The sequence below is a fragment of the Syngnathoides biaculeatus genome, chromosome 3 (assembly GCF_019802595.1).
Source record: "Syngnathoides biaculeatus isolate LvHL_M chromosome 3, ASM1980259v1, whole genome shotgun sequence".
In the NCBI taxonomy this organism is placed as follows: domain Eukaryota; kingdom Metazoa; phylum Chordata; class Actinopteri; order Syngnathiformes; family Syngnathidae; genus Syngnathoides; species Syngnathoides biaculeatus.
In genome coordinates, this window is record NC_084642.1 from 29,998,074 (window position 1) to 30,008,493 (window position 10,420).

The 10,420-nt window shown below is 40.6% G+C and overlaps 1 protein-coding gene across 1 annotated transcript; it reads left to right on the top strand.

Moving 5' to 3' along the window:
* Window positions 1–1,272: 1,272 nt before the first annotated feature.
* On the top strand, window positions 1,273–8,739 carry rbpms2a (RNA binding protein, mRNA processing factor 2a). Its single transcript, XM_061815261.1, has 8 exons — window positions 1,273–1,776; window positions 3,160–3,237; window positions 4,381–4,419; window positions 4,594–4,656; window positions 5,566–5,716; window positions 6,053–6,201; window positions 7,331–7,403; window positions 7,805–8,739. The coding sequence occupies exons 1-7, from the start codon at window positions 1,723–1,725 to the stop codon at window positions 7,394–7,396; spliced, it is 600 nt and encodes a 199-aa protein (XP_061671245.1). The 5' UTR covers window positions 1,273–1,722; the 3' UTR covers window positions 7,397–7,403; window positions 7,805–8,739.
* The last annotated feature ends 1,681 nt before the right edge of the window (window positions 8,740–10,420 follow it).

A 10,420-nucleotide genomic window follows, 5' to 3' on the forward strand; every position in this document is an offset into this window, starting at 1 on the left:
GTGAGCATGCACTCTCGGTGACAATATAATGCAACCGTCAATAGTACCTTTTTTTGTACAATGCACTTATAACAAACAGTAAATCAAAAGGCATAACATAATTATTTTGTTCGTTCTAAAAATCTCGCAATAAGTAGATCTTTGAACCAGAAAATACAAATTATATTTGCAGCCCCCAAATTGTTTTCGCAGCATCTTCCAGTTTAAACATTCGCTGAAAATGTAGTTTGGCACGTGTCTCTCCGCGAGAGTGAGTGGATCTGTCTCGAGATCGACACCATTAGACGCACCACTTTCCTATTTTTAGATGAGATGCTCGCAGAGGGCCTGAAACGCCGTGCTTGTCGCTCCTTGCATGGGCCCCTCCTCGTCCTGCAGGTCTGATTGTGTTCCAACACAAAGTCAGGAAGCTGCGTGGCCTTTGAGAGCGGCTCGTTGGGAGGAAACACACACTGCATGCCGGGCACACGTCCAGGTCCACGTCCACGTCCATGTCCACGGCTGCCTTACATCTCATTTCGCGCATTTTTTTTTTCATTAAAAACACACATATCGGCTTTATTGTATAGGAACTCAAATAATGACAAATACAACTACGTGTTGGATTTTTCATCATTTTTTTATACTCAAGTGCACAGTGCCTTGAATGTATTATTTCCAAATATTTTTTTTTTGCCGCGTCCAGTTTTAAATACATTACGTTTATATATCAGTATCTTCACATTATTTCCTTATATGTTATCCTACTACCATTATCGATCTTTTTACCTTTATAGAAAACGAAATAAGTACTACAAAATGATAGTATGATAATTATTAGCCGCCACGCTGAATTCATACAGTCGCAAACACTTTAAGGATGGAATAATGAGATAGATTTAAACTTTATAATTTACGTAAATATGCCTTTTTTTTGGCGAGGGGTCGACGATGGCTGTTAAAATAGTCAAGTGGTGGTGGGGGGTGTTATTATATGCACTTTCTGCCTTGTCCTGCTACATTTTTTTTTCCAGTATCTTACGAGGGCTTCCCACCTCTTTCTCTGATTTTAGACGACTGAGAATTCCCCCCAAATCAAGTGTGAAGCAAATCCCCAAGCAGTTGGCACATGGACCGGTGTCCCTAATAAAGTGGCAACGGCATCGGCGCACGCAGTCGATTGGCCGAGAGGCCCGCGGCGAGGTCCGGGGAGGGGCAGGTTCTTGGCGCAGCTGAGGCGGATCTGCGCTGATTACGTCCGCGCACACATATGCACATAATTGATGAGCTAATTGAAGTGCGGGAGGAGGAGAAAAGTGGACTTGTACCTCGGGCTCGCAGGCTGTCCCACCCCAGCTGAAGGCATTGATGTGACCGGAGAGGCTCTCAGCTTTTTACTCGCACTTCTTCCCCCCCCCACGTCTTTCACCCTCACACGCGGAGCACGAATCCACCTTCTCACCTTTAGTTTAGCGCGTTTCCTTTTCTCTCGCTCCCTTTTAGTCCACCCCCCCCCTCCTCGCTCGACTTTTTGTGTTTTTTTTTTTTTTTTTTTTTTTTATTGAGGGGAGGGCAACTTTAATTCATCTCTGAACCACGAATTAAAGCTATTCATAAGAAGAAAACCGTCTTCACCGCTTCACCGCACGCCACTTGGAGTTGAACGACCTTCACCGGACTTGTTACTGCAGCCGCAACCCACTTTGGGCCACTCTCACCCGGCTCCGCGGCAGCATCCTCAACATGAGCCTCAAGACGGACACGGAGACTAACAATAATGTCTCCATGGAGGAGGAGGTCAGCTTCACCTCTTTGTTTATTTGACCGTCGTAAAATTGACATCGCTGTCGAAACAGATTTTTAAATCCGTGATCTGTTGCGGGTCAAATTGACACCAATGCGGTTTTTTTTCCTCTCTTAACATAGACCAGCTTCTCAAATTCACCTAGAGGGTAGTGAATAGTAAAAATTTAATTTAACGTGCCCAAAACTATTAAAAAAAAAATCTATGTACAAATGCATTTAGAGCAGCTCGTATAATAGTCTTAAACACAGATACTGTTCATCGTAATTCAGTCCTCATGCAAGGGTTTTTTTTTTTTTTTTTTTTTTTTTTTTTAAAAGAAAAACTTTAACATTCCTTTTGACTGAGTGGCAACAGGATGACTCTTCCAGATGCCATAATTAGTCTTTGTGTCCAGCTTAGTTTCTGGACTGATGACTCCATAAGGAGACTGGCAGAGAGCACTGGCTGGGGCTGTTTGTTTCTTTCCTTTTGTTCGTGATCTCCTATCAAAGCTTGTGTAAGTGACTGAAGATCAAGCATAATTCCCGAATGCATGACCCATGTTTGCCTTATAAATACTCCATGCAAGCCTGATGCACACTGGAGTGCTTTATTCTATAGTGACGTTTAACTGTCTCGGTCAGCTGCTCAGGCGTATTACCTGGAAAGGAGGAAATTGGTGCTGCGGCAGCTGAAAAATGGCCGTGTGGGGGCCATAGGTCAGAGGAAGGAAATGGTGTCAAGCTGTGAACTGTTGTCCAGTGCTGTTTCTCTGGGAGCACCATTGTAGATGAGGCCTCCCCACCGAGAATGAATGTGCCCGGCAGACTGTTTCTGAGCCAACACTGGGATACCCTCGGCATCGGCCTTCAATCAGCTGTGCGCGCCCAGCGGGTTGAAAGCTCTGTTTGCTTTTTGCTCATTTAGGGGGATCACAATGAGTGTTTTCACTAAAGTTTGAGTCACGGGTGACCTGTTTGTGAAACTAGAGCGTGTTTTGTATTTCGCAGGACAGGGTGTGGGAATCATAACTTTAATACTATTTTGCAAATGATTTATGAAATTTAAAGCTGATGGCAAGGGGGGCAGCCAATTGGACATTTTCACTGGCCATTTACTTGGCCAGTGTTATGTTTATGGAGGAAAGCAAGCATGTACAGTATTGCTTCACTGTGACTGTTTGGCCACTTAGAGTATTTATCAGATGTGGGTGTATTGGTAGTTTGAGATTTATTTTCACAGGTCACTGAATGACTAAAGTCATGTTGGTATGATTCCTGTTCATCTTTGGAAATGTCCAAAGCTCTTCATTTCACACATTGTTGAGGAGCTTAAACAGTCTACAAAATTTCAGCTTGCTTTTTTTAACATTGACTCAAAATGTTTCATTTCAGGTCCGAACACTGTTTGTCAGCGGCCTACCAGTTGATATCAAACCACGGGAACTGTATCTTCTTTTCAGGCCTTTTAAGGTATGGTACACTAATGGGTTTAAAAGGGGCTATGAAATGTTGGGGGCTGTAGGATATTACTCATTTTCAATTTATTTAAAAAAAACAATCACAAATATAGCTTTGTAGAACAATTAAATGCACTTCATAGACTGTACAATCAATAGTATTTGTATGTACCTGTTCGCATTCATACATTAGAATCCAACGATTTTCTTTCATCTCCTTTGAGTTGAACAAGCCTGGATTTCACAATGAGTGGGTGCATTTGTGCAAATACTGATCATTTCAGTATTTATAATTTTTGAGTTTGTATCCCGAGGTTGTTTTAAATATAAAATGGGTGCCTCGCCTCTAGTTTTGGGAAACACTGGATGAGATGTCTAGTACAATTTCCCCCTCAAAACCAGTTTGGACATTGTAATTGAAATCTAATGAGTCCAAATATTTGCATATATGGAAAAGAGGTCACGTCATTGTTCGTCCACAGCTGTGTTTTCAACTGGGCTCCATGGTTCATAAACACCCCTCCCACTTGTGTCCTAACTAACCAAATTGGAAGTGGTATCCCTCACACATGCATGATTCTGTGGAATGTGTAAATGAGTAGCCCTCACCACTGACCAACCAGCCCAATGTGGGACAAAATTTGTGCGCTGAAGAGAAACTTTTCTATCTCAAATGGTACTCAAGCACTGTAAAATGGCTGAAATATTTTGTTGCAGTTGTTGCTGACACTTGTCTTGTGCACCTGTTGACTGGCTGCTAGATTATGCTTATCTATTTGAATATCTTGAAAAAATTAAATCTTGCCCCTAAAGTATCTAAATCTGACTATACTCTGGCGAGTTTTCAACGGACTGTCTGTCAAGGCTAGACTTCTCTTCTCTCCCCATTATAAGAATATGCCGTGAAATCCTTTGTGTACGTTTGCTCACTCTGATTGAAAATGTCAGGCTTTAAATTGAAGTACCACACAGATTGGGGGGGGGGGGGGTGTTGCTTTATTTAGCACAAGAAATGCAACAGGAGCCATGCTGGCAGACTGATCTCCAGCGGATGGCTCACAGATGAAGGTTCTCGTCCTCCGGCAAGCAATGTTCACGCCTGAATTCATTGCATGTGACTCTACGATGGGTAATTGGCTGTCTTTCTTCTCTGCAGGGTTATGAGGGGTCACTGATTAAGTTAACATCAAAACAGGTGAGATTCTCCATCAGTGGTTGTCAAAACTATTGCTAGGACAGAAATCTTTTGGTGATGTCCGAGGAGCAGCAATGCTTTTCCCACTAGATTCCCTTCTGTAAAGAGAAGGGGGAGGTGAGACTCTAAAGCTGCTCTGGTTGACTTTTTTTTTTTTTTTTTTTTTTTTTCCAGCCTGTTGGGTTTGTAACATTTGACAGCCGATCTGGAGCTGAAGCTGCAAAAAATGCTCTAAATGCAAGTATTCTATTATTTAACTATCCCTTAATTCTTTGCTTTTGTTCTAACGTAAATCTCAAGACAAAAGGGAGTGTTTTGAAAATCCTTTCCCATCAATTTTCCACAAGTCATCTGTTTCTCTTTCCATAATTCAATGGCAGGGACTTTTTTGGAAAGATGGGAGAATCCTGTAGCATTACGGTAGTTTACTTTGACCTTGATACACATCCATTTTTATTTATTTTTTTAAGTCTGTAGCTCTCCTGATTTTGCATATCACTGCTTTACTATACTTGTTCTATAGCCACGTTTTAGTGTTATTGGACACATCTTCAGTAGTGTAACCTTATTTTGTCACCAGTAGGCCACAATGGCAGTGTCTAACCCACACACTCAGTCTAGCCTTCCTTATGAGCATCACTTCTTAGAGACACAAGATGGCGCACACACAAACACACTCCAAAATACTTCACTTGCATGTGGGCACAGCGCTTAGGGCACAGAAACACAAGCAAGGTAAAACCACCCCAAAAATGCTATTTGGTCTTGACATTGGCCCTTTCCACATCTCTCTCTCTCTCTCCTCCTGGCTTGTTGTGGCTGATTTCATTCGGTCACGTGAGCACATGATTTAATCTTGAGGCAGAAGAGATGTAAGCATACTGAAATACGTTCAGGTTGTATCCTTCAGCCGGTCCTTTGTCCTGAGATCCTCAGCTGTTCTGCTCGGGTAGGCGCAGTAGGAGGAAGTGGGAGTCTTCTCCAGATGGAGCCGAACACTGGTCATTTTAGGAAAACTGAAGGATACATCCTGAGTATTGAAACATGGCTGTAGGAAAGGAGACGGTGCCAGACTATGAATATAAGCCCTCTATCAGCCCACATCCCTTACGATCCAATGTGCCCTTCCCTCCGTCTCTCCTTCAGGGTATCCGTTTTGACCCTGAAAGCCCTCAGACCCTGCGCTTAGAGTTTGCTAAAGCCAACACCAAGATGGCAAAGAGTAAGCTGATGGCCACACCGAACCCCACAAATATCCACCCTGCTCTAGGAGCACACTTCATTGCACGGGACCCATGTAAGTTGTACGGCTGCACCTCTCTAGGCTCACCATCACTCTCATTCGGCCAGTGGCATAATAAGTCTTTATGGAAATACTGACTTCAAATTGGCAGGTTATAGTTAACCAATCTAACACACCCTGCACATGCATGCTTAATTCTTCAGCTGCTTTGCTTCTTTCCAGATAAACTTCAACCAACATTTGTCATGGTTTTACACATGCTAGTGTATAACATGTACATTTGGTGAAATTGGTTCAGTATGTAACAAAGTGGTTATTGAATGTTAACTTCAACAAATAACTTTCCAGCATTGGTGAGTTAAGCTTTGTTTTAATCTGACATACCCCCAGATGATCTGACAGGGGCAGCGCTGATCCCAGCCTCCCCGGATGCGTGGACCCCTTATCCACTGTACACAACAGAACTGACCCCTGGCCTCCCACACGCAGCCTTCACTTATCCGGCGGCTGCCGCAGCGGCTGCAGCCCTCCACGCCCAGGTGAGGGACCAAACGGTGTCTTTCATGCACTTTTTTTTTTTTTTTTTAAATCATTCAGATTTTCATAACTGTCAAACACTACGCAACTTCAGTCCTGCTGTTCTAAACAAGCACTTTGGATTTATACTATACATGGTTGGAAGTGTAAGACTTGGTTACACAATGTATTTCCCAGTATCAATTAATGCCCATTTGATAGCAATAAGTGACTTGCTGTCATGTTCACAAGGTTTGTAGGTTTCTCTTCTGAAAGGATGACTAGGTGGCTATTAAGTAGGGTCTGTTAGTGACATTTTAAATGCAGTCTACATTTGAGGTTATCAAAAGATGGCTTTCAGAAAAAAAATTCTGCTTGAAGTTTGTCAGTTGTCATGTACATTGTAGTTAATCACTTATGAACTGTAATGATGGCAGTTTTTTCTTTTTTTTTTGCGTGTGTGGGGGAGAGTCATTTCAAGGTCTTTCTGTGCTAATCTTTCGCCTTTCATTGTCAGTGCAAGGGAGGGAATGCTTTGATACGTCACAGACCACAATGACATGGCCTTTTTTTTATTTTTTTTTTGCTGGGCACCTGAGGTGGAGGAATGCTAGATATTTACTTAGAAATACTTCCGACCCAATGTAGCCGAAATCTGTCTACAGTGGTGCTTTTTAATTGGAATCTCATATTTCTAAAGTTGCTTCAGTTCTTACCAGCTCCCAGCAGTAAGGGATTTATCCAAACAAATTGCTGATAACCTCTTGGCTGTGATGTTGTGGCTTCTGAAAATGTGTTTTAAGAGGTTGTTGTTGTTTTTCTTTCGGCTTGTCCCTTTCGGGGTCGCCACACCGTGTCATCTCAGATGAACGCACATATGTTTGGCACAATTTTTACGCCGGATGCCCTTCCTGACGCAACCCTTCTCAGGGAGTGGAGGCCCCAGTGGGATACGAACCCACAACCCCTGGTCCGGTTGGAAATATTTAAATGGATTTGTTTTCCATTCTATGTAGTAAAATTCTCAATGAGCTACTGCATAAAAGCCTATTCCTTGGCAGCTTTCAATTGAGAGAAATTTTAAAGTATAGTCAAACCCTTTGGCATTGTTCAAACTCCTCATTTTCGTCATGACTGTTTGTGTTTCTTTAGATGCGCTGGTACCCTACACCTTCTGAGACTTCTCAGCCTGGATGGAAGTCCCGGCAGTTTTGTTAGATATTTAGTGAGTAACTTTTGGTCAAACAGTGTATTTTAGATTTCACAATTTACCTTTTACTGAGTGCAAAACTGGTCTTGTACAACAGTAATTAAGTGCAAGATGTCAATCCAAATTTAAAAAACCTGAGCAAGTGTCAAAAGGATGCGGCAAATGTTTGGCCTTAAGGTTTTAAAGTATGTTCATACTTTTTTTTTTTAACTAATTAAGTTTTTCCCAAAACTCCATGTGTTCAATGTTTTTGTTCTGAACACATTCTCTTGTCTAGTGTTTTTAATTAGAAATGAAACTATTGCAAAGGCTACTTTAGGCAAATTTAGCAGGGCTCAGATGTGGACTGAGGGAAACTGGTTCTGCATTCCACCAATGTCGTGTTTGTCATGAGACTAACTTTATTTTCTCTACAGGCGCCTGGAAATCACACCTTTCTCCGGCTGAAGTGAGGTTGGCCCAGCTCCTTAATTTAATCAGGTTTATTTAATGGACAAATGTGCATTAGAAACAGTATTTATATCTGTGCCAATTGTCTCTGGGGGAGTCAGGGTTATAAACTATCTTACTGTTGACAGTCTCAATGTGCCATATTTTGGGGCACATTATAGCACTTGCTAGAACCTTTAACAAGCTAGTCAGAGCTTCATGGATGATCATTGAGGAAAATTAACACCTTGAAGTTGTATAGATGGTCCCTCTGTGGCAGACTGCTGGCTTTAGGAGTTTTAGAAGTGTGAAGTCATTGCATGTTTTTTTTTTTTTTTTTTTGGCATGAATTTAGAACGTAGTTGTGTATTCTAATTTTTAGTTTGTCTCGTTACCTTGATTGGGGTAGCAAAACATTTTTCCGGTAGCTCCTCAGCCATACACGTCCAAGGTCGACTGTTCTTCAATGGCTTAGCTCGTATGGACCTCGTGAAGGCATCCCCATGTTCTGACAATCCCTAGTTTCATATTGGTGTCATTATTTGAGAATAAAGTTTTTTTTTTTTTTTTGTACATTTTGTGTAATGTGTATTTATGCATTTGTGCAACTAAATGATGTAAAAGTTGAATGTTTAGTTATCTGTGTTTTGGTGTTTTTGTTCCTATAATCCTGTTAAGATAGTTTTAGAGGAAAAGTGCAATTTGTTTCGATGAAGAGAGGTGTGATAAAGTTCTGAAAGTGTGCCACTCTGCTAAAATGAGATTGCTGTGAAACTGGATTACAAGATTTGTGGGGGGGCATTTTGAAATGGAAGCAGGATTGTCTGGGAGGAATTTAGGTTGGTTTAAGAAACATTTCTCTGTATCTGCTGTGCATAAGATGTAAGCAAATACTCTTATGAATAAAAAGTGAGTGAATTTCTTTTGTGATCATTTGAATGTCAAATGTGTAAATCAACATAGGTTTTCTACTGTATGGTCAGATTTAATTTTAATCCACCAATCCTTTGGCATCTGTCATGTTTGGAATTAACTTAAACTAAGACTCTGCTCAATTGATCACGTTTGTTCCTCCAAGGACTGTTCTTGGTCAAACAGCTGTTTAATTGTACTGCTGCACTCTAACCATTCGATGAGTATGCCAGTCTACTTTAATGTACACGCACTGGCATGTTGCTAAAGCTTCAATGTGCGCCCACATGAACCTGCTGCCTAATTGGATTCACATGAACATTGTCTAAAATTGAGCTTTGTGGGTGGACTAATGGTTTTAAAAATCTTACAGGACAAATGATGGGCTATATACACAATGTGCCCTGCAAAAGTTTTAAAATTCTAATTTCTAACTACTGTCCTGTTCAATTTTGTCCTAATTGATTTCAGGTAGCGATGTGGGGTCACCCCTTGACTGATCACTCAAAATGGATCTCCTTGAAATTTACAATGAAGTTACAAAAAAAAATGATGCTCCCTAAAAACTTAATCTAATGACTTTGTAAATCATTCACAACTAGAATTTCTGTCTGAATTTAGATTGGTATAAACTAGGATTTTTTTTTTTTTTTTTTTTTTTTTTAAGGCAGATTCTGATTTAAAAAAAAAAAAAGTCCCGATTAGCATTTAGCCCAAATTTACATAATGTATCCAGTGCCCATAAAATCATTTGCCATGTTGCTCCCCGAGCCCATACAATGTTTAATTGTTGTAATAATCCTTGCTTTGTTGGCAATATTTGATTTTATTGAAGTGACATTCTCATTTCCCTCATTCACACGAGGTTTAACAGGGTTTGACTCATCAAGACTGGAATTCCTAATCTTTTCAAAATTAATTTATACTGATGCTGTTTTCTGTATTGTTACATTGTAAGTGTACTGGGTTAATGTATTGCTAGAACTGACTGTTTGGCAGTTTAAACTGAGTTTAATTAGCATGTTTGTGTTAATTCAGATGAAAAGGGACTGTTTAAAACTTTGAACTTAGTGTACGATATACTGAATTCTGTAAAGATGTTTTATTTCCCATAACTTAATGAAAATTCTAGCAACAGCTGGCAGCTTTTTAATTTTTATGCTGAAGGCAATCGCAGCGTTGACGAACGGGGTCCAGTCATGCACACTTGTGCCAAAAAAAAAAAAAAAGCCTCAGCCTGTTTTGTGGGAGGAAACTGGATTGCTTTGAGATAACCCACAAACACAAAAGCCAAGACCTGCAGACTCTATGAGGTCTATCCTCAATTTTAAAGTAATCTGAAAATTAAACTGCATAGGAAACATATTTACCCAAGAAATGTTTTTTCCTCTATGTCCTTGTGGGAATCAAAAATGTGGTTCATTTAATTAGACTTTTGCACATATCTGGATTGACATTAAATCAATACTATGATGTTTGAGACTGGAAGGAAGACCATGTTCTTTTTGCTCTTTTCAGCATCACAGACAGATACAGCTTCTCCGATTCAATCAAAATGTTACAAGTGACTCAATGGAAAATCACAGCATGAGTGTTAATACATGTAAGGAGAACAGGAAACGATCACATCACCGAAGCAGGCCCGGATAGTTTACACTTAGTATAGGGAGAAACAATGTGAATTTTGTACC